The following is a 21425-nucleotide window of genomic DNA, read 5'->3' as shown; positions in this document are numbered from 1 at the left end:
ATTAGTTTAAATTAATTGTACGAATAATTGTTAAGATATTTTCAAATGTGTGTATAAAGGTTAAAAATGTGGCTAGGTTAATTGGGTGGCCAGGTTAAGTGGAAGATGCATTATTTATTATTTTAATTATTAAATTATTAATAATAATAATAATATAATTAAATTTTTTTATACTTATTAGATTTATTTTTAATTGGAAAATATAATAAACCTTATAAAATTTAAAAGATTTTTTAATATTTTAAAAACAACCTTTTAATTTACCTATTTTAATTATATATATAGTTTTAACTTTTCCCTATTTAATAAACCTATTAATTAATTTATAATTATAAAGAATATCTTTATTATAAGTTATATAAATTATAATAATATTATTTATTTTAAATAGAATTATTTTATTATAAAAATTTAATTTTTTATAAGTTTTTAAGTTTTTATTTAATTTTTTATTAGTTTTTTTTTAATTATATTAATAGATTAATTATTAAAGTAAATATATTTATTAGTTCCTTTATTTAAACTATCTATTTTAAGGTTATTAGTTATAGAATTTATAAAGGGTATAAGGGGGTTATTTACTTTTATATCCTTTTCTTTTTTATTTTTATAATCCGGTTTATTTATTAGGGTTTTAACTTAAGGGTTAAAGTTAATATCTTTAATAGTTATATTTTTATTATTAAATATATTATTTAAGTCCATAAGGTCTTTAGTTTGGTTAACTTTTTTAAAATTCTCTGATTTCTTTAATTGTTTATTCTGCTTTTATTCACGTTCTTCCTATTTAAGCTTAATATTATCCTTCTTCTTTTTTATCTTTTACTTATTTTTCTAATTTTTTAACGCCTTATTTAGGTATAGAAAATAGTATTCCTTTTTAATATAACCTTTAAGCTTATAATATAAATATTACTTATTTTTATTTACTTTTTTAACGTTTTTAGCTTTATTTATTACATTTATAGCCTTATTATTATAATTCTTTAATTTAAATATATTAATTAATATTAAAAAGAGTATATTAAAGGTATAGGCGTTAAGGTCCTTTTATAAATTTTAAATAATATTAACGCATCTCCCACTTAACCTGGCCACCCAATTGAGCTGGCCACCCCCTTAACCTATATAAAATCCTATTATTTCAATCTATAATAACTTTACGAATACTGATCGTATGATTTAATAATTAATACTGTTAAATCCATTAGTTGAAGGGGAATCCAACGGTGTTTTTTACTATTTTTTATAAAATTTATTAAGCGAGATATTAAGCAATACGCTAAAGTAGCGCTAAGCAAGGATTATTTTAGCGCTTACTTTAGCGTATTGCTTAATAACTCCGCGAATAAAAGTCGTAAAAGTTAGTAAAGGGTACCGTTAAATAGCTCTTTTTATTACGAATCTAATGGTATATTTTATTATTTTATACAATTAGTATTCGCAGAGTTATTAAATTATCACGTGATTAACGCACCGACGTTATTTGTATGGGCTAGGGGGGTGGCCAGGTCAATTGGGTGGCTAGGTCAAGTGGGAGATGCGTTATTAATTAATCCTTTATAATTATTATTTAAATAATATAATACCTAGGATATTATTACCTTTTTAAGTAATTTAATATCTTTTTAGTTTAAGTTATTATTTAATTCTTTAACTTTATTTAAATATACTTTTATAAAAGTAAAGTAAAATAAAGAAGTATTAAATAGTTTTTTAAGGGTAAGGAATTTAATTATAAAGCCTTTTAAATTATATAGATTTTTTAGTTTATTTTATACTTTAATTAGGTTATTAATATTATATAGATATATAAAAGGGGTATTCTTATATAATAATTAAATAATATTAAGTGCTTTTTCTTTTTTATATAAATTAATATTTCTATTTATAATAATAAAGTAATAGTTATCCTTTTTTAAGATTACCTTTACTTTTATTCTCCAAATAGGATAATTAATAAAGCTTATAAACTTTACTATTTTATAAGTATTTAATTAAAATATATTTATCCTTATATAATATATAGTACGTTTGGATATATAGGGTTATAGGGGTAAGGGGGTGGGAAAGTGTAGCTTTTTTATAAAGAAAGTAAAGGTTTTACAATTTCGATTAAAAATGTTTCGGTTATAGCTCAAGTATAGCTTAATTAACTTAATTATAGCTTAATTGATTTAATAGGGGTTGTAAAAGGTAGCTTAGGGGTCTTAAAAGGGTAGTTCGAAAGGGTTAAAAGGGGTTTTCGTTTCCGGTAAATATATATGTAATTATACCGGGCTTATAACCTTTCGAAAGCTAGGTAGGTTAGCTTAGGTAATTGCATATATCTTAATAAACAGTTCAGAAGATGATTAATAAGTAGGATAAATGGATAAGTTATTCAATTATCCAATATAGAAGGAGAGTTATATAAATAGGAATATAGAATATGGTTTTCCTAACCGTGGGGATAACCTGTTATATATAGACCTAGCCGCTGCCCTATAGGGTGCCCTATAGGGTGCCCTAAAGGGTTCCCTATCGAACCCATTATAAGGTTCAAACTTATAACTTATACCCAGATGACTAATACCCTGCAGGTGAATTACCTAATTAGGTATTAGGTAAACAACCTGACTGATAATATGAAGCTATGATCATCTTGCAATGGGAAAATGTGATGAACTCTAATAGTCGGTATGTAAGACGAGCACTTGTCCTCCATAGGTACTTTGTCATCATGTCTACATTGTCCCGGGTGCAATAAGCGCCGATAACAATAACCTTGTGAAAGACGATTCTACAAAGCCGTTGCGCTTGTCTTCAAATAAAGGCGATCTTGTAAATATATGAAAGAACAAATATACAATGGCATAGAAGGCGGAGAATATAAATAACACCAATGAATTCTTCAGTCAGATTCCGTACTCAGCCAATCTCTCCTCGGTAGTGTTAACAACCTCTCTACCGTATTCGCCTATCAATACCCTTCCTATTCGTATCTTTAATCTACGCTAACACAATGTGCACTTGCAAAGCTTACATATATCGTTCTTGCTACTGGGGGCATTGCAAGTTCATCTCTGTAGACACTTGCCTGAGCGCTCGTCTCGGAATACGAGAAAAATGCCGAGAGCGCATTATAAACGGTAATCCCGACGTGGTTCGCGATTTTCCGTTTTGCGATGGCATCTGCGACGTATGCCACCCCCGAGAAGCAAAGTTAGAGCAAGAAGAGCTGAAGAAAAAGGAGAATGAAGAGGCGATTGCAAAGAAGAAAGCCGAGAAGGAGGCAGCGGCGAAAGAGAGAGACGAAGATAATGAGGAGATCCAAAAGAGAACTCGAGATGACGTGTCTTTCGCGATCACCAATAACTGTTCGTCCGTCCCGTACTTAGGTTTTTAACTAACACAACAAATCCCAATTTATCAATAGATAAGTATCCCCTCAATTGAACTTGAATTAACTAATTTTATTTTAATAACACCTTTCGACGTATGCAATAATGTGATTTGTGTTCAGGGATCTCTATATGAGATTTAGATTTAGTAGATTAGCTGATCATCGTAAGCCCGTACAGACTCCAGGTAAGATTTGACTTGATCCCAATCCCGACAGACTATATGACCGCGTTAGCAAGAATGGCCGTTCTATGTATGTGATTGGGAGTGAGCTTACCATGCTTCGAGTCCCACCCATCTGAGCCTCCATTGTGGTCTGGGAATGTCGTTCTGTAATTTCTCGTTAGCAACTACAGCCTGCGATGGAATCGAACGTGGTCTTGGGGGAGAGTGATCTGCCCAGGTTGTTACTTACTCTAAACCCTCCAATGCCATATCTGCGCTACACATAATGGCCCTATAAGGTTTGATATGTTAGAGGTTTCCACCCAGAAGGATTTAAGAGAATGAGATAACAGTACATTAACCACCACAACAGAATGTATAAATCCGGGAACACGTACTGTCGTAAATAATCAAAACAATGAATCATATGCCAATGATGATCATCGGGGATTTCATGGCCAGAGGTCAGGCCCGAATAGGTCTGGACGATGGCGAACTGATCCTAAATTAGCCCCCAGCTCACAGACATCTCCCGTGCAGAAAGCAGTACATACAAGGCAATGAAGTTGATGCGTAGCAGATGTGGTGAAGACAGTCTTCTCCGGCCACATTATTGGGGTCGGGAGATCGTGGTATTGCTCGGTGTCGTTCACCCAAACAAAACCCATACCAACTGCGAGCGTATTAGCGTACGAGACAAGGCTTGGAATGGCTTTCGGATCAGGACTTACGTGGCATGAGTTGATTCCACTTATCGAGTACTTCGTCAGTGAAGAACTCGGCGGTATCATTCGGCGCATATGATTCATCTGGCGCAAACTTTGTGATTTTCGAGGAGACTAACGCGCGTCAGCATTGAATTCTCTCTCTGTTTCTCATGACGTTGTCTCCTACACTTTGGGCCTACGCCAGTAAAATCCTGTCCAAACTGCCAAATGTTCGCATCTTGTAGTACTGCAGATTGTCTCCATTGGTCGCGAACAAGCAATGTGACGATGACGAGTAATAGCACAGTATCAAAGGTCCACCTCCAGGATTTGAGTGTCGAAAATAGTTTATCCCGCTTCGTCTGCCGTATCGGACTGCCGAGGTCCACATCATGCCACATATTCTTGTCGCCCATCAAAGACTCGACCTCGGTGCTAGACCTTGAATCTGACTGAGTGCTCTCATGAAAGCCATTATATTCAATCTTCTGTGAATCCATAGTGATCTACACACGCAGGACCGGCTGCCGAGAATAGAAAAGGGATGAGTAGATAGAAAAAGATATTAATTATACAGTCGACACAATAATATGAAGACCAAGAAGTTGAAGAGAATATGAATTATCAAAAAGCGTTTTAAGACGATAGCTTACATATATAAACTCCATAATGGGGCGTGTATGTGCTATGCAGATCACCTAGAATTGGTAGGGCCGTTTGGAGGTCGCTTGAGTGTTATTGGTAAAACCGCACAGGTTTCGACTTGGCGGAGAACCCTGGCCATGAGGTGCGCTATCTACTAGGAACCCCTTGCTCAAACCGAGTTGAGACGTGCAGCATGTATTATTCAACTATTCTAGAGTCCCCAAATGAAATAAAAGCATTGAAGGCAACGGCGGTGATGGCGGTGATGGCGTCAATTAGTCGGGTTGATATGTTGAAATAAATGTGCTGGCACAGTTGGCTGCACTTTTTCTTCGTGACTGGGATATCATGCAATTTTTAAAGACAAGGTTTTCTTCCCATGGCGAGCTTCGTTGCAAGCGCCAATGGTCCTTGTAGGCAACCTGAGACAGGGGCAACTCGAACTAACCTGGGGTGCATACAGTAGTACTGCAGTAGTATCCCCAGCTGGGACGATCATTGGTGAAAATCATCAGATCTTAGAGAACTCAACACCACACTTATGTAAGGATAAACACCAAACAGTCGCGTTTCTATATAGTAATATAATTATAGGCTGCCTTTATTCAGCTGGTATATAACGTAAATCTTCCGATATGGCCCTTTGATAAAAACTAGTAACTCCCTTCCTAGCATAACGCAATGTGGCATGTAGCTACTCCCCATTGGACGATATATATAGGATTTCGAGAAAAGGTACAGCGCAACATTTGCTCTGTGAGTTTCTAGTCGGACGTCCCTTGATGAACATGAGTCCGGTAGTGAGAAGCTTCTTTATCAATACACACGCGTTTGGAGAAAATAAATGATCAATACTTAAGAAGAACACAGCACTCCAGTCTTGTACCTATATAATACTTCCTTTGCTAGGTCAGCCGAGTACTTCAATAGGCCGCCCTCCTTCATTTCCGGTATATGACCTCCTTTCTGTGCATGAAGCATACCAAAAAGATATAGCTTTAGCTCATACAGATCGTGTGGCTCGTGGGATAGGACAGTTTCCTTGCCGAGTTCCTTGTATAGAGCGAATACATAACTTTGCTCTCTAAGGGCGTTTGCAGTTCATGAGCTGGTAGAATGATCATCGCGTTGTGTGCGAGCAAAGACTGATTCGCTCGAACTAGGATCTTAAAAGGTTATAATACGATTATCGAAAACGTCGTATATCGAGTGGTTTGTGTAGTGAAGTCACTAGCAAACTATTAGTACGCAGCCCAAAGAGTATAGCTCAATAAAACTTATCCCTTGAAAAGGGGGCTGTTCTAATCCAGCCGGTCAGATTAACCCAGACTTGTTAGATCAGAGCAGCCTTGGACTGGCTTCAAAAAGTGTCCCAAGTTTTGCAGAACAAAAAATTACTTATTAGAGCTTGCTTGTGCAGCGTTGTCAACCTGCGTTGGTTCAGGACCGGACAAGCACGAAACTTTGACTCCAACTCGAGATGGGTCCCGATACAAGAACCAATGCAGGGAACTACACCTTCAAGTTTGCTCGTATCCATACTTCCCACTGTTGTCAATTTCCAACTGAATGTAGCACCCTCTTTGAGGGCTGGCATGATACCGGCGGGCTTCAACGCGAGTTATGTCTTCAGATCCGCCCAAGAGAACCTCTTTCTGTATGAACGCACTACCAACAGGGACAAGTTTTTGATTCGCTTCCGTCGAGCTTATGTGAGCAGCTAGGAAGGCGTTTGCGTACGGTCAAAAACATCCATAAAATCCGCACTATCGTCTCAACCTGGCCCTGTTGGGACAAGGCGAGGAAGCTTCAATCACCGGGTGGCAATTTGAAGCACATGGCGTCCTCCGTCATTGTGGGACAAGCCCACAAGAGAAAGTTAATGCGCCCAGTCGGATCTCTCAAAGGATACAATGGTGGCTGTTGCCGTAATGCAGAACCAGGAGCTGGCAAGCTTGACTGACGGGTTGGCTGGGTCGGTGAACGCTTCTACGGGAGCCGGGTTTGATGCCGACAGCTGCGGTGACTAGATGCGACAAGAGAGACTTGGGTACCCAGGACCAGTAAAGAGGCATGTCTTGGTCAAAGGTTGAGCATTTCTGTTGAAGCCGTAGTAATCCTCGCTCGCCTGATCCCACTTAGGGATTGTAGACAGACGATTCCGGCGAGAAGATTAACGGCGAATAGGATCGTGAAATGCCCAATCCTCTGACTGTATGTGGCCAAAGATTACGCCCTTCCCATGTACTCTCGGAGGCGCGACGCGGCGTAGAAAGCCAGCATTATGTCTAATCGACGACAGCAAGCTGAACCCGACTCAACTCCCGACAGACAAGCAGGCTGAGCATCACAAGTACGATCCCTCATGACCGGAGTACGAGTTCCAGCGAGACAATGCTGACGAGCGACCCCGGACCAGGGGTTCTTCCCAAATAGACTCATAGCAGAGTTCCTCACGCGCATAAAGCGACTGGAGTGTCCAACCACCACCCTTCCACCGCCAGATGGCAGTTCATCTGATCCTGCTTTTCAGCGGGGGACAAAGTCACCGAGACAACCAGCAGTTTAGAAGGTGGATCTAGACGACTATAAACGCAAGACTGGAAACCAAGGAAACTATTAGGGTTAAGTTCCGAAACCGTTCCCTACAGCCGAATCCCCAGCCAGAACCAGCTGGCCCATCTCACACGACGATCCCCACGCGGCATGCACAGGATGTCGCAATGACGCTGAGCAGCGACGTGTCGAGTGGATTGACAAGGATAGACCGAGGGGTACAAAGACATTCCTTTCGGAAAACGGGAATCGGAGAACTGTGAGGAAGGCGCCGTGCGAGGTATGTGAATGCGAGTCGTTCCTTGCTAGAAGGAGGACAGGCGAAAGAGGTTCAACTTGAGCGGTAGTCTGGAGAGACAAGATCGTGAGGATGCTCGTATCTCGGTATGACATCAGCGGCCAAAATCCCCTCGAGTAGCACATTGGAAAATTGAGCAGACAGACGTCGAACGTGGTAGTAGTATGGGTATGAAGAATAGAAGAAAGAAAGGAAGAAAATGGACAACCAACAGTGAAGCGCGTAAATAGAGTAGGTATGGGTGCACGCGTTCAAGTGGCAGGCACTTTGGTTGCTGGGACCACCTCTGTATTTGCTCTGTAACCCAGCAGTACCGTGCCCGAGTAAGTAACCCCTACTAGTCGATTACTTACCTAGGTAGCCAGGTAGCGTAAAGGGGTCCGGATCACATCTGAGACACCATCTCAGTGCTGTTCCTCTATGACATGACTGTCGTTCGTCTTATAGTACAGATGGGTAGAAATTAGATACCTAGGTATGGTTACCTCATGGGAAAAGAAAGGAGCAAAAGCAAAGGTATCCTTGTTTGAAGGATTGCCCGTTTGCAGTCTACACCAGAAGCCCCTGTGTCCTCTCAACACCAAGAGGACATACTTACTTGGTACATTTCGATTTCACAGGATAAAGTAGATGTTCGATATGTCCCAAGCTATTAGTCAAGCATCAAGAACCTTGTCGATGTACACTCCCTCAGCAGACATTGTTGCTGGCCCGTTTGCATTACCTACAAGGGGGTACCTTTGATTGATTAGGTACTTAGGTAACTAGAAAACACGCTACTTACTACCGCCTAACATACGAGAGGTTATCCCCTCTAACCAGAGAGCAATACTTGCTCACGACAAGAGAAAGATGGTTGTAAGTTGAAAGGTGTAGTCGTGAGATCGCCATATAGAGTTGCATTTGTGGCTGCTCGACCGCGTCTCGTGGAACCCCTGTACCTGCCTGTAGCGGTAGGTACAGCACAGTGTGTTAACCTCACTGTACCTAGTCTGTAGATATTTCCACACACCCCTTGCGGGGGGAGCCAGAAGGTATCTAGCGTACTGAAATGGTACCTAATCTACTTATGCGGCGAGCTAGCTGAGAAAGTACCTACCAGGTACTTAGGTTAGGTACCCGGGAAGTCGCCTATGGAAGCACCGGGATTCACGTGGCGTCACTCGATTTTCTTTTACAATTTCGACCTATCATCGAGTTCGCGACGGGCGGACATGTACTCTAATATCGAATCAGGTTAACAACTCCTCCGGCTCGATCCGAGCTTCTAGAAAAGGTACAGTTCCTACTTAGAGAACTGTATCAATCTCGTAATTTGGACATAGCAGCCCGCTTCCGCCATGGATGACAAACAGCCCGGCGAGCAGAAGGGGACGTTGGTCTCTGCTCTGGAGAAAAATGGCATGAAAGCATTCAATCCTGCGGCTGACGAACGGTCTCGCTCTGAGGGTCAGAGAATATTCATGGCTCTCGTATCGAGGTGGGTAGACGCGACTAGTTCATCGTCTCCTTTTATCACCTTTCTGAACCTTTCGAAGGGCAGGTACTTTCGCTCTGTTGTCTTCGGTAAACACATTGGTAAAGCCCGGCCGTGTTCCGGAATGGTTCCGTATTCATTTGATGGATATTCTTACGCTGTTGCCTCAGAGACCTGATGGCGTCCGTGCGACCTTGGAGTTTGTCTTTTCCGTGCATCCATCAAGTACAGTCAGGATATCAGAGGCTGCCACACCCCAGAAGCAGGGTGCTAATATTACTATGGAAGCCTTGAAGATGGCATCGAACCTTCTATCCGTCCCACCTGCATCCATAACGCCCGCCACATGGTTTTCTGGCATTGCCCCTCAGCTTTTTACTCTATTGGACGGTAGTGGCGGCCCTGATCTTGCTAAAACTGCTGCCTATGTTATAGGCTTTGGTGTTCTGGGTAGGAAGCAGCTTGGTGCTCCTGGTATGTCAAATGCACGATTGTATGAATGATCGAATGGCTAATGATGGACTTTTGCTAAAGGCACCCCTGGATGGAAAGAGTTCGCGGAGCCGATGCTATCTTGTATAAATCCATCGTTATCTTCCAACAAGAACCCACGGGAACCTGTGGTTTTCAGCGCGGGACCCGATGATGTTGTTGACCTTCAGAAACGCAGAGTTTTAGTTGAGGCTGATGCGCTGCACGTTGCGTTGAGACGCTTATCTTCATTATTAAACTCGCATCCTAACCCTGGCTTGACCAAGAGGCTACTTAACCCTTTAGTCATGCCTTTGTGGGCTCTCTCGTCGTGGCCGCTCCCACCCACCCTTGTGGACGAGCAGTATTGCCAACCGGCACAAGCCCTCATTGAGATATACCTTAAACTTGCTGGATCCGCAGACAAATATCTAGATATTATACATGATCTTCTATTTTGTGGCGCACCTAGCACGCCCGAACTGCCGTGGGCTTATAAGCAAACCGAAGATTGTCGCATCCAAGTTAGACGATTACATGGAGATGAAGGCACATCACTCACGCAACTGAATCTGGAAACCATGGATTCTAAAGTGTCAGCGTTCATCGGGCTCCTCAAACAAGTCGCATCCGATACAGATATATCAACACTTTTCTTGAAACTCTTCGAAACTTCACTTGGAACCCATGAAGGCGTGAAATCTATACAATTAGCAGCTAGTAATGACCAGGCGGATCCAATAGCCCAGCTGATTGAAGCTAGAGTGCTTCAAGAAATGATGGAGCAAGTTCCAGAAAGGCTAATCTCGAATTCTAAGCAACTGCTCGAGCTCGTCACCAAAGTCCTCAGCAAATTCAACGCCGGGTCTTCAGATGATGATGATGCGATCTCTGTGGCACTAAGTTTGCTCAATATGGTTGTTACTGTGCCCAGTTTCCAACGAAAAGATGTACGCGAAAGCACGCTAGCTTCTATCGAAAAGTCTTTGATGAAGATTAGCCTCTCAAGACAATCCGATGTCTCACATACTGCTCGTAACTTATCGCAGCTCCTAAAATACCGAGATGAGTTAGAAGACCCTGCCGACAGGCCGACCGCACCCACAGAACGACAAATCGAAGATAAAAAGACGTACAACCTGGCGCTCCAGTATATCACACAAGCCGATTCGCCACCACCTGTGCGCTCTGAGGGTTTGAATCTCCTCGGTACTCTTATAAAGTCCAATAGTGCTATTGTGGACATCCCAGCTACGCTGGTACTGCTTTCCTCCTTGCTTAGCGACGACGATGAATACATCAGCTTGCGAGTGATAAAGGTATTTGTTCAATTGTCTGAAAGGCATCCGCGGTCAACTACTCGAGAGGCACTAGACCAGTACGTCGATGCCTTAGAGAAGCAAAATACAGACACTCGCTTGCGATTTGGCGAGGCATTGCTACAACTCATACAGAGACTCGGTCAGACTTTCGCCGGCGATGTCGCTGCGTCTGTTGGTGAGGCACTTCTCGCTCTTGCTGGGCGCCGCGCACACCGGCCCAAGACAAAAGAACGTCAGGAACGTGCTGAGCGAACCGCCGCGCGGAAACTGAAAGCCAAAGCTAGACTGGGAAACGGCACAGGTGATGCACTCCCTATGAGCGATGAAGATGATGATATAGATCTGGAACTCGAAGAGCAAACGCCCGAAGAACGAGCCCGCAATGCGGTCCTCGTACGCATCGTATCTGGTTGGGAGAGCAAGCGAGGTAGTGAAGACATGCGGATCCGAGCTTCCGCACTCTCCCTGTTCGCTGCCGGCCTCGAAACAAACATTCGCTCGTTCACCCCGCAATTGGTAGACGCTGCTCTAGCCCTAAGTCTTGACGTTCTCATGTTCGAGGCGGGGGCCCTAGAAGCGGGAATCTTGCGGCGTGCAGCCGTTACCGTGGTATTAACGTTTATCAATGCCTTGGGAAAAGCTCGAGAACGTGGAAGCCGCTTTAGCTCCAGTTTAGGCACAGGCGGTTCAAGCTTTGGTGCGGGTTTCACAACAAAAGAAGAGGATATTGTGCGAGTCTTGGGGTATGTTGAGCAGACAGATGAAGATGGGCTTGTCCGCCAACATGCCCAAGATGCACTCGAGAGTCTCGAAAGCCTCCGTCTCATACAACTTGTGCCGAACCAACAGGGTCAAAATGCCCCGCCACCAGCTGTGCAGGTTGCAGGCTTAGACATGACCCGGCCGAGTCTCCCGGTTTTAAATGCTGACAGCGGAAGACGCGTAAAGCCGATAATCGAAGAGATAGAGTGATCCTACAGAGGCGTGATGAGCATGTAGCTACTATCTTCTACCGGTAATCTAAGGTGCGCTTAGTTGCTTAAACAACTCAATCTCTTATTCGATCAATCTACCTATCTAAATACTAAAGCTGCCATCTAATATGTTATTAAAATGTATATGTCCAAGCTTCTTGTTATCTCCCTTGCATCTATCTTATTATAATCTATGGCTTGGTAAGCTTCATATTTAACCCTCCTTGTCGAGTTCTTTGGGCCACAGCAATTGCCTACTCCAAAGACTCCACAGCATCATCACGAAAACGATGATCCATACCAGGACTAGAGCCGCCGCCATCACACACCCATAAATCTGGAGTCCGTTACTTCCCAGCGCCTTCGCTAAGGCCAGCGTGGCGTTCACGAGGGCGGTGTTGGGGAATACTGCAGCAGCCGGAGTTAGCAATTACCGTTTAGAGCGTGCCTGTTCGGACGAGTGTTTCGACGAGACTTCGAAAATGGTTTCGACAAGATACGTGGTGTTGCGGAAGTATGGTAAAAATATGAGTTCTGATGGTAGGTTACTCACCGAAGCTCCACCACGTCATCTGAAAGGGCATCGAATGACCGTTTCGCGTGTATTTCCACAACGAGCCCACTGAAACAACGAAGAACCATACGCTGAGCCCCCAAAGCCAAAGCCCGATGAGGGTGGAAAGGAGTTCCAGGACGAAGACTGCTTGTGATTTGTCGGGGTAGTCGGGCGGGAGAATGTCGTTCGCCTGCTGTCCTAGAAGCACTGTGTGCGTACTCTGGTTAGTGGACAGTGAGTTGCGGACGCAAAAGAGGGTATGGCGAGCATGTCGAATGAACATGGACGAGAAAACATCATACCTAAACCCGCAACGGTGAACGCCGGCGGTCCGATGGAAATGAACTATTCCTGTTAGTGATATTCGAGCCTTGGGGAGACGTAGGCGCATCATACCACACCGGGGCGTTGCGTGTCTCGAGGCAATTTCTGAGTCATCAGCCTATAGATGAAGGCAGCGCATATCATGAAGCTGATGAGAAAGCCGGTGCCTTGGGTCGTGAGGGCGGTGGTGGCTACTGCCAGTCTGTTGCTCCTGGGGTCGCCTGGGCCTACTCGATCGGTGGAGATCAGGTTGGTGGCGAAAGTAGCGTTCAACAGCAAGGGATACGCGGGAAAGACCCATGAAGGCGTCATTGTTTGAATAGGAAAGGTCCTGTATAGATAGATCCTGCGATTAGGGCATGTCCTTTAGCTGTCGTGTAGGAACAATGCTCACTGGGTCGACCACAAGACCAGATACATGCCGGTACTTGCGATTACGCTGATGGCGAGGTACACCCAGAACAGAACCTCCATGACTTTCTGCAACCATGGCCCTGTATGGGGACATCCGTATTGAGTGATGTTGGTCATGATTATCGCGATCCTGATCCATTCATGTCAGAAGATACATTATTTGTGAACTTTCCTTGGCGGGGCACGCATAGAACTTACGATACAACCTGTTGAATTTGTTAGTTGTTTGCGCCAAGGATGCGGTTGTTCTGGCTTCGAAAACTCACCACTGAAGGGATAAACAGGGACTCAACGTCGTCGAGGAAAGAGTGCATGAAACTCCCGGGCACCATTACGAATCTCATTGTTATGAGGACGCAGTTCATGATAAACAGCACCAGGTTCAGAAGGAAGAACGCGACACCTATGTCTTCCAGCCATTTCAGTTTGTAGGTATTCGATACTGCAGATCATGTTGTTAGAGTCGCTCTTCTATAATGACATGATGGTATTCTCGTGCTGGCTTACTGGAATACAATACATTGGCTACGCCGCCCGTTGCCTACAATTTGGTTTAAGCATCTTATCGCGACTGCTCATACTAGAATGTGCTTACCATGGTCTAGATCGCGATACGTTGTTAGCACTGTTTGCCCAAATACAATAGCTTAATTTACAATGAGAATATCCGTACCATCGTGAACCAGGTCCATTGATAACAGCAGATCCGGTCCCGGATACCTATCTTGCCGCGCCTCCGTGACTCGATTCTCGCTAAAGATATCATCTGCGCCATTGTTTCGCCGTTATACCGTTGCGCATGCTGGAACGGGTTGTGAGAGTAGTTTCTCGCTAGACCTCCAGGCCTATTCTGCGATCTTAACGGCGGTCGTCGAGAGCGGTTGCCATCTAAAGGTGCCGTGCCGTAGCCATCTTCGACGGTTTCCAGCCCAGCTGGACGACCTGAGTCGTCGGGCATACCTCAACCTCTTGCTCTGCTGTTATCAGTCTCGTTATTTCTTATTCCGGTGTCACTGCTAAGTACGGTCTAAGCGAAGCACTTTTACAGCGAATAGAGAGATCAAGCGAGGGCGGCATTATATGGGTGTAGAGTATTGAGCCAACCTGATTCTTGCGGTTCTTACGTGGTGCCCAATTTCAAGTATTACAAGAGCAGGCCGGGAGGGTATCTCCATTGTAGATCCCAACCCGCTTTTGTCCCTAGCTCCTTCAAATTCTACGTCGGCTAGAGAAACTGGTCAACTGGGGAGTCTCAAGCAGGTTAGGTAGTGCTGATGTTACCGATGCTAAGCATTGTTGGTGCGGGGGTAGGAACGAGTCGGGACGTAGATAGACATTCTCTAGGAATGGTCCCAATCTAAAGGTAACCTAAAGAAAATAGTATCTAACGCCCCTTTGTCCGTCGACATCATCTCGAAAGTGCATTTTCATATTTTTATTTAAAGGTTATATAGAGAGTTAGAGGACGTCTACTGTAGAGTGTTTCTTTTGCTCCAACGATAGGTTCGATAGGTGAGGTCTTCGGGATCTGGTCTTTGTAAAAGAGCGTGACGTGCAAGCCCTTTGAGCCATTTTTTGACAGATTCCATCGGTAGTGTTCATCATATGAACCTCAGATCTGATTTCTGTGATGTTAGCTAGCTGTGTCGCTCGCTTATAACACGGCCGGTACATGATATGCGTTTAGATACTATGAGCAGTATATTCATGTTAGGTTGATCTATCAAGCTACCGTATCCATATTGAATGGATACTGCCTTGAGGTAGAGCTTCTCTTCTTTTGGAGTTTCGTACGCTAAGGTGACCATTGCACGCATTCGTTCTCGGATCCAGGGGATTGTTTCTTATGAAAATAGTATCAGACCGAGGTTAGAGATTCATTCATGTTCTACTTGAGTTCTGCTTGGAGGGATTTGTTTTTGGAATGATATCATTAAATAGGGCAAAAGTCGCGGGTCTGAAGCTGACTCAAAGAATTCTCCGTCTTGCTCCTGATGTAGCAGACGGATAGCTCGGCGAGGGCCGAGTTCCGTAGCCATAAGATCACAATTCCAAGTCAATACCCAGAAGGCAGGTGCGAGAAAGGCATGGAAACGTTTGGCGTAAAGAGGGATGTCCCTTTTAAAATGGTCCGCTTCATGGTCTTGATCAAGAGCGCATACCTTAAAGGCGCTGGTGATAATCTGAAGAGAAAAATTTCGAGAGATACCTTAGGATGCAGGAATGGGTAAGTGAGATACAATATATGATGCGTGGTCCAAATCTAAATTATACATATACATCTGCGCGAAAGGACTATGTACATGAACCCTTACCCTTCCATAAGTGAAAATCATATTACCTTCGAGAGTGCTTGCAGCATACTTGCAGGGCGCAACCCCACAACCAGTCTTGAAGAAAGTCCCGAAATATAAGGCAACTAAACGTGCTTTCATTTGAGCTCCTTTTTATTATATAAGAGATTTCAATACCGAGGAATTCCAAGCCTACTCCCACAGGGTCTGTCTACCTAGCTACATAGTAGGTAAATGGCGAGGGCCAAATTCACAGGCATACGTCACACTGCCCAGGTGTACATCAGTACATAAGTTATACTACGAACGTATTTAGAAGTCGTGCTCAAGCTAAGCCAAATTGGGTTGCGACACACTGCCGGTCCGATTCCCCGATCCGCCGATATTCTTCGGACAACCCAACGCGCGGTACCGTGCTCAAAGTGTCACTGCACCTTGGTCGCCGCTCGCTAGGCCTGGGTTGTCATCGCAGATTGTGGACGGGTGTTCTTACTACCGAGACTACATGCGTTAAACCATCTCCCTGATACTTAGCACACAGCATCTCAAGTCTGCGCCTGCCGACCTTTGTTCGCCGTTGTTCGAATCGTAGCTCCGATACGGATCGTCACCAAGCTAGCGGCCCCAAAACTCCCGAAAGAGCCTAACCCAGGACCCGCCGAGTGAACATAATACCTACGCCGAAGTGCGACCGTCCAACTGTCGGGCTTGTCTTGCATCACCATCGTCACTACATACTTCTCTACTGTCCGGCATCCATCAGCCGACTCTTTTCCTTTGGGTCTCCTCGAATTGCTCCGTGGTCGAATCACGAGAAGCTTGCAACCCTCGACTTATCCGGCGCCACCAGTCTACCACCATTAGCGTCGTCCATGGCTGTTTTCTGCTGCCGTTATTACCATCTTCCGTTCTCATAATTCTCTTCGTAACCCGTGGTAACGGGGTATGGGTAGCTTGCTAAGTGAGCTGTGCTCCTCGGATAATGAGTCTCCCCCGTGGCGCTCCCAAGAGGTGGTCCCTCAATGATACATATGGTTAGTCTGCGGCCGCTCTTTTGTCGCTCAACTGCATGTCTGCGTCTGTGTATCGCTGCTAACGAGACATGTTTCTCCCTCTAAGGCTTCATTGCGTCCTTCTGTGAAACCCAGGCCCAAGCCCGCGCATCTATCAACTACAGAGCAAGTCACGGCTTGCCGTCCTCAACCCGGCGTTTTCACCAACAGTCACCCGTAAGATGCAGATCAAAAGACCACGACGAGGATGCGCCGAACGCGGCGCCCGTCGTTCCGAACAAAACCCAGCCATCTCCCCGAGTTATACGGCGTGGATTCCACACGTATTTTGTAACACATCTCCCCTCCTCTTCCCTACACCCAGATTCGCGTGCTCCGCCGGGCCCTCATCATCACCTGCCCAGGTCCGCCGCAGCCCCTCACAGCGGTGACACGGGTGCGGCGCCGGTTACCCCACCGCATCTGCCCTCGACGCGTGATCTTACCGTTGTTCGCATTCCTCTTCGCAGCGCAAAACATCACTTTGGTGCTACAGAGTCTCGAGGCTCGCGTCCATATAATGAAGATACCAACCAAGCCGGAACTATTGACATGCCGGCCTTTGCCAAGCGCACTCCTATCAGTCTGGTCCAGAGCGCAATGAAAAAAAGGGGAGAGGGTACTTCGGCTGATAGTCCATATGGTGATCCCCAGATTTTCTACTTTGGAGTTTTTGACGGCCACGGCGGCACACAGTGTAGCGACTTCCTACGTGAAGAACTCCATGGTTATATCGAGGAGGCTGCTGCTGAGTTTGGCCTGAAAAGTAGTTTGCGTAGGAAAGCTGGTAGCAAACCCACTTCTAGTTCGAAGCCGGGTAAAGCAATCCCGTCCATAACAGAGGTTGAGCATAACGACCGAGGCGAATTGGACAGCCTGGAGTTCAAAGGGCCAACGGAAGTCGAGCCGCACGCCAATATCCCTCAAGTAAACGAGCATGGTGCAATCAATGAAGTACGGCATTCGGAGGCCATAAGCGGACACCCCCCAGCCCCTGCCAAAGTATCTCTAGACCGAGCATTGACATTACAGAGGGATCTTTTACACGAGTACAAGAGCACTATAGGCGGGTATTTCCGCCGCTTCAGCCCACCGCACTTTAATGTTTCCCAATATTCAAACACTACGCCCGACGCGTCCATTAGTGTTGAGGCTGTCCTTACCTACGCGTTCCTTCGTGCGGATTTAGATTTCGTAACGGCTCAGGCCCAGAAGCAGGACCCCGATGACCCTTATGTTTCCGATGCGGCCGTTAACACCGACGAAATCTTAGGAAAGCCACATCATATGCCACCTTCCGGACACGGAATTGGGGGGCGTATGAGATTCAAGGGTGGCTCGACTGCGTCCGTGGCATTGATATCTACGCCGACTCCGGCGCCTTTTTGGCACCCCGCCGCATCGTCTACCCTCCTCGTAGGACATGTAGGCGATACACGAATCCTGCTTTGTGAGACGGCTACTGGTCTCGCCAAGCCTCTGACTTCGGATCACCACCCCAGCTCGCCGGGCGAGTCCTATCGTCTTCGACGTTTTGCGGCGTCGTTCATAACAGACTCTTTCGGCGAGGAGCGCATCCAAGGGCTTGCTAACTCTCGCGCCTTCGGAGATATCGCGTCAAAACGCCTGGGCGTGTCTGCTGAGCCTGAAATAACGCGCATAGATCTAGGCCCGGCGCAGTACAGTTTCTTGGTCCTTATGTCGGATGGTGTGTCAGGCACGTTGAGCGATCAAGAAATAGTCGATGTTGTGAAGGAAGCCAAGACGCCAGAGCAAGGATCCAAGGACGTCGTGGCATTCGCCACAGAGGTTAGCAATAATGGCGATAATGCGACGTGTCTTGTTGTGAGGCTTGGTGGGTGGGAGCGCCGTAGCGAGGGCGGCCTTGGCAGCCTCGGAACTAAGGAGATGCGGGATTACAGGCGGGATGAGGCTCTCGATCCCCGGCGGGGCAGACGGTAGAACTGCTACATCACCGCCTTCTGCAAACTGGCTATATTGCCCAGTCCATCACAGAATTTCGGGCCGACATACTTGACCGAGTCCGAGCTCGCCTGAAAAAAATATTTTCTAGCTATTATCCAGATATGTATATATAAACCTCGGGCGCTGCGTAATTACCGTCGCAAGCATCTTTTGAGAGTCGTGATACTTGAAGATGTTTGCTGCCTAAACAAACACGACATCTCTCGAGCTCCTATTTAATAGTGCGTTATGGAATATTATAATACGTATTTAGGGTGTCCGACATTACCGCAGATAAAAAAAAAGCAAGGATTTATTGTCGCGCCAGGGTGTATGCGCATGCTCATAAGCTTCTCAGAAAACGAGATGAACACTTAGCTACATTTGTAAGTATACCACAGCGAGAGCAGAAAAGGGGGGATTAATTATATAAACGCAACTGAAACCCTTCGGGAGTAAACATTACAAATGACGAGAAGTCGGAATTATATATGTATATGATGTGAATACCTACATGATATATATGATGGTGATCGCTATACGAGGTAAGGTGACAAGAAAAACAGACATTATTTCATGAATTGTTGATTTGTGAATGAGAGTGCAGAATCCGCTGTTCAAAAACCCATGAGCAAATCCCCCATTTCCCCATTTCCCTTCTTCCCCCGCCTTTCCGCCCGCCATGCCTTAGTTATAAGGTATAAAAATAAATATAGTTATCCCCGGACGCCTTGACAATTTTGCTCTTGTGACAAATTCCTCTACACATGCTGTCATTCTGCCGGATGTAAGAAAAGACTAATAATAGAGGGAGGAAAAAAGAAAATTTTCCGGCGTTCACATCACAGGTAGGTGGTGGTCTTTTCTATGGGATGTGGGAGATGGACATAAATAGATAATACGGGAGAACAAGGGTTTCCATTGTGGGAGAAAAAATAAAATAAAACGCAATGTGAGAAACTACCGTGACATGCCGATGGAATCTAGACGCTTACAGGAGGGCATTTCGAAATCCCTCGCGATCTTCATCTTATCCGGGTCCGGGAAGAACCAGCCCTGCGCTTTATCGACGAGGTCCTGCTTCGTGCGTATTTCCGTCTCGCAGCGGCGCCGCAGGACGCGCACGAACCCCAGCTCCGCCTCCTTGTCTAACTGCCGCAGCCTCCCCGTCTCCCACCCGGCGATGTCGTTCGGGTCCACGAAGTAGTCGACGCGCAGTTTCGGCGTCTGCCTGTGGTATGTCTGTGGAGGAAGCGGGCTGTCGAAGACCATGTTCGGCACGGCTGGTTGGGAGTCGCCGAAGCCGGAGAATAGGGAGGTCAGGAGGGGGAAGACGAACAGGAATAGGATGGGTAATAAGCTGACGAAGGTGTCCCAGCCCGACGCCGGCTGTTGTGGTTGTCCTGGCTGCCCGTCGGCGCGCGGCCTTGTCCTTGGACCTGCGCCGCCAAACTGATGTACGCGGAAACCCCTAGCACCGCCTACATTAAAGACGAATTGTGGTCCTGTGTCAAAGCCTACCGGATCCGACGCATTAGTTCTTTGTTCAAGGGGTTTTATGTATGATGTTATTAAGGCGAGGTTAACTTACCGCCCCCGAAAGGTCCGCCGAAGCCTCCCCCAAAGAACCTCGCAAACATCTCCTCAGGACTGATCTCTTCGTCGAACATGCCACCACCTCTTTGGCCAGCCGGGCGTCCACCAAACCCCGCGAACGGGTTCTGGGCCTGCGCGCGGGCGCTCTCAAACCTGGACTCGGGGTCGGTGCCGAAGCGGTCGTAGCGTTCGCGTTTCTCCTTGTCGCCGAGGACGGAGAAGGCCTTGGAGACCATCTTGAAGGCCTCGTCGGCATTCTCGTGGCCGTTCTTGTCCGGGTGCGTCAGCAAGCTCTGCTTGCGGTAGGCCTTCTTGATGTCGCCGTCCGAACACGTCTTGCGCACCGCCTCGAGGTCCAGGATCTCGTAAAAGGCCGTCACCTTGCACCGCCGGATCCGCAGCACGGCGGCCTTCTGCTCAGGCGTGCACCCGCGCCCCTGGTTCCCCTGGTTGTGCTCCCGCGAGCGTGCGCTGCCATTGCCGGCGTCGTTGCCGGAGGCTTTAGCGCTCGACATTGGTGGGATCGATCGTTGCGCTCGGTCGCTGTTTCCGTCTAATCAAGCAGGCTGGTGGGCGCGCGGTTCGTACGGGGTTCTGAGGGACTGCACTTCTGGCTAGAATTGGAAGCGAGGTCGGCGTGGTGCAATGGGGATACTTGGGCTTCTTCTCCTTATCGTTGACACAGAGCGTACATCAAATCAATATCGACAGTGGGAAGGGTAGATACAAAATAAGGTAGAATGGCTGGCTGAAAGTTATCATGCAGAAGAGGAGAACTGGTTTTTGTTTGGCAATCAAAGTCAAAACGAGTCACAGAGGCGGCAAAGCTGGCAGCGATGGTTTGAATGTCGGTGGTGGAATACCTAGTGTGGTGTGGTGTTGTGTTGTTATTCCCTTACTTATTGCTGAGGTCTCGGTCTGCCACTCCACAATGCCATTATCAATTGTTTTCGAGCCATGGACTTTGCTTGCTGCTGTTCTCCAAAACGTGGCTCCTTCGGCTGTGGCTTGGTCCCATTGCCATGCCAAAGGCCCAAAGCGTCGGCTGTGGCTCTGCCTGTGCAGGGCCTGGTCTTGTCTGGCTTTGGCTGGCCTTTCAAGCTGCCTGCCAGGTACACCCCGCTACAGCACGTCTCGCTCACTACCTAAGTACCCTATTGCGTAAGTGCTGTATCTGTATCTAGTGTAGGTCTCTGGTGGGGGAAGCCCGCCTTACCTTCTGATG

General features: G+C 46.1%; 7 protein-coding genes across 7 annotated transcripts; 4 read left to right on the top strand and 3 right to left on the bottom strand.

The window, feature by feature from the left end:
* Nucleotides 1–3004: 3004 nt before the first annotated feature.
* F5B22DRAFT_654915 (uncharacterized protein) lies at nucleotides 3005–3388 on the top strand (the record flags this gene model as incomplete). The annotated part of the gene is made up of 1 exon (XM_047979853.1): nucleotides 3005–3388. The coding sequence occupies one exon, from the start codon at nucleotides 3005–3007 to the stop codon at nucleotides 3386–3388; it is 384 nt and encodes a 127-aa protein (XP_047831373.1).
* A 14-nt stretch (nucleotides 3389–3402) lies between these two features.
* On the bottom strand, nucleotides 3403–5249 carry F5B22DRAFT_603899 (uncharacterized protein). The gene is made up of 8 exons (XM_047974773.1): nucleotides 4910–5249; nucleotides 4444–4780; nucleotides 4281–4388; nucleotides 4104–4222; nucleotides 3948–4045; nucleotides 3800–3841; nucleotides 3662–3714; nucleotides 3403–3602 (listed from the first exon to the last, which is right to left on the bottom strand). The coding sequence occupies exons 2-8, from the start codon at nucleotides 4754–4756 to the stop codon at nucleotides 3529–3531; spliced, it is 807 nt and encodes a 268-aa protein (XP_047831372.1). The 5' UTR covers nucleotides 4757–4780; nucleotides 4910–5249; the 3' UTR covers nucleotides 3403–3528.
* Nucleotides 5250–8893: 3644 nt separating this feature from the next.
* F5B22DRAFT_115428 (uncharacterized protein) lies at nucleotides 8894–12271 on the top strand. The gene is made up of 3 exons (XM_047968829.1): nucleotides 8894–9235; nucleotides 9294–9706; nucleotides 9767–12271. Exons 1-3 carry the CDS (start codon nucleotides 9096–9098, stop codon nucleotides 11995–11997), a joined length of 2784 nt encoding a protein of 927 aa, XP_047831371.1. The 5' UTR covers nucleotides 8894–9095; the 3' UTR covers nucleotides 11998–12271.
* On the bottom strand, nucleotides 12214–14251 carry F5B22DRAFT_645897 (voltage-dependent anion channel-domain-containing protein; the record flags this gene model as incomplete). Its single annotated transcript, XM_047978656.1, has 10 exons — nucleotides 12214–12407; nucleotides 12553–12762; nucleotides 12858–12900; nucleotides 12952–13210; nucleotides 13274–13423; nucleotides 13492–13499; nucleotides 13560–13735; nucleotides 13801–13834; nucleotides 13889–13894; nucleotides 13967–14251. The coding sequence occupies 10 exons, from the start codon at nucleotides 14249–14251 to the stop codon at nucleotides 12214–12216; spliced, it is 1365 nt and encodes a 454-aa protein (XP_047831370.1).
* A 2190-nt stretch (nucleotides 14252–16441) lies between these two features.
* Nucleotides 16442–18953, top strand: F5B22DRAFT_115342 (protein serine/threonine phosphatase 2C). Its single transcript, XM_047968828.1, has 2 exons — nucleotides 16442–16621; nucleotides 16707–18953. Exons 1-2 carry the CDS (start codon nucleotides 16570–16572, stop codon nucleotides 18599–18601), a joined length of 1947 nt encoding a protein of 648 aa, XP_047831369.1. The 5' UTR covers nucleotides 16442–16569; the 3' UTR covers nucleotides 18602–18953.
* Nucleotides 18954–19426: 473 nt separating this feature from the next.
* F5B22DRAFT_115334 (DUF1977-domain-containing protein) lies at nucleotides 19427–20837 on the bottom strand. The gene is made up of 2 exons (XM_047968827.1): nucleotides 20196–20837; nucleotides 19427–20121 (listed from the first exon to the last, which is right to left on the bottom strand). Exons 1-2 carry the CDS (start codon nucleotides 20713–20715, stop codon nucleotides 19565–19567), a joined length of 1077 nt encoding a protein of 358 aa, XP_047831368.1. The 5' UTR covers nucleotides 20716–20837; the 3' UTR covers nucleotides 19427–19564.
* On the top strand, nucleotides 20838–21411 carry F5B22DRAFT_115319 (uncharacterized protein). The gene has a single exon (XM_047968826.1). It carries the CDS (start codon nucleotides 20961–20963, stop codon nucleotides 21363–21365), a length of 405 nt encoding a protein of 134 aa, XP_047831367.1. The 5' UTR covers nucleotides 20838–20960; the 3' UTR covers nucleotides 21366–21411.
* The last annotated feature ends 14 nt before the right edge of the window (nucleotides 21412–21425 follow it).

This window comes from Xylaria bambusicola (genome assembly GCF_022495145.1).
Source record: "Xylaria bambusicola strain CBS 139988 unplaced genomic scaffold F5B22scaffold_17, whole genome shotgun sequence".
NCBI lineage: Eukaryota > Fungi > Ascomycota > Sordariomycetes > Xylariales > Xylariaceae > Xylaria > Xylaria bambusicola.
This window is presented reverse-complemented; position numbering and strand designations above follow the sequence as displayed.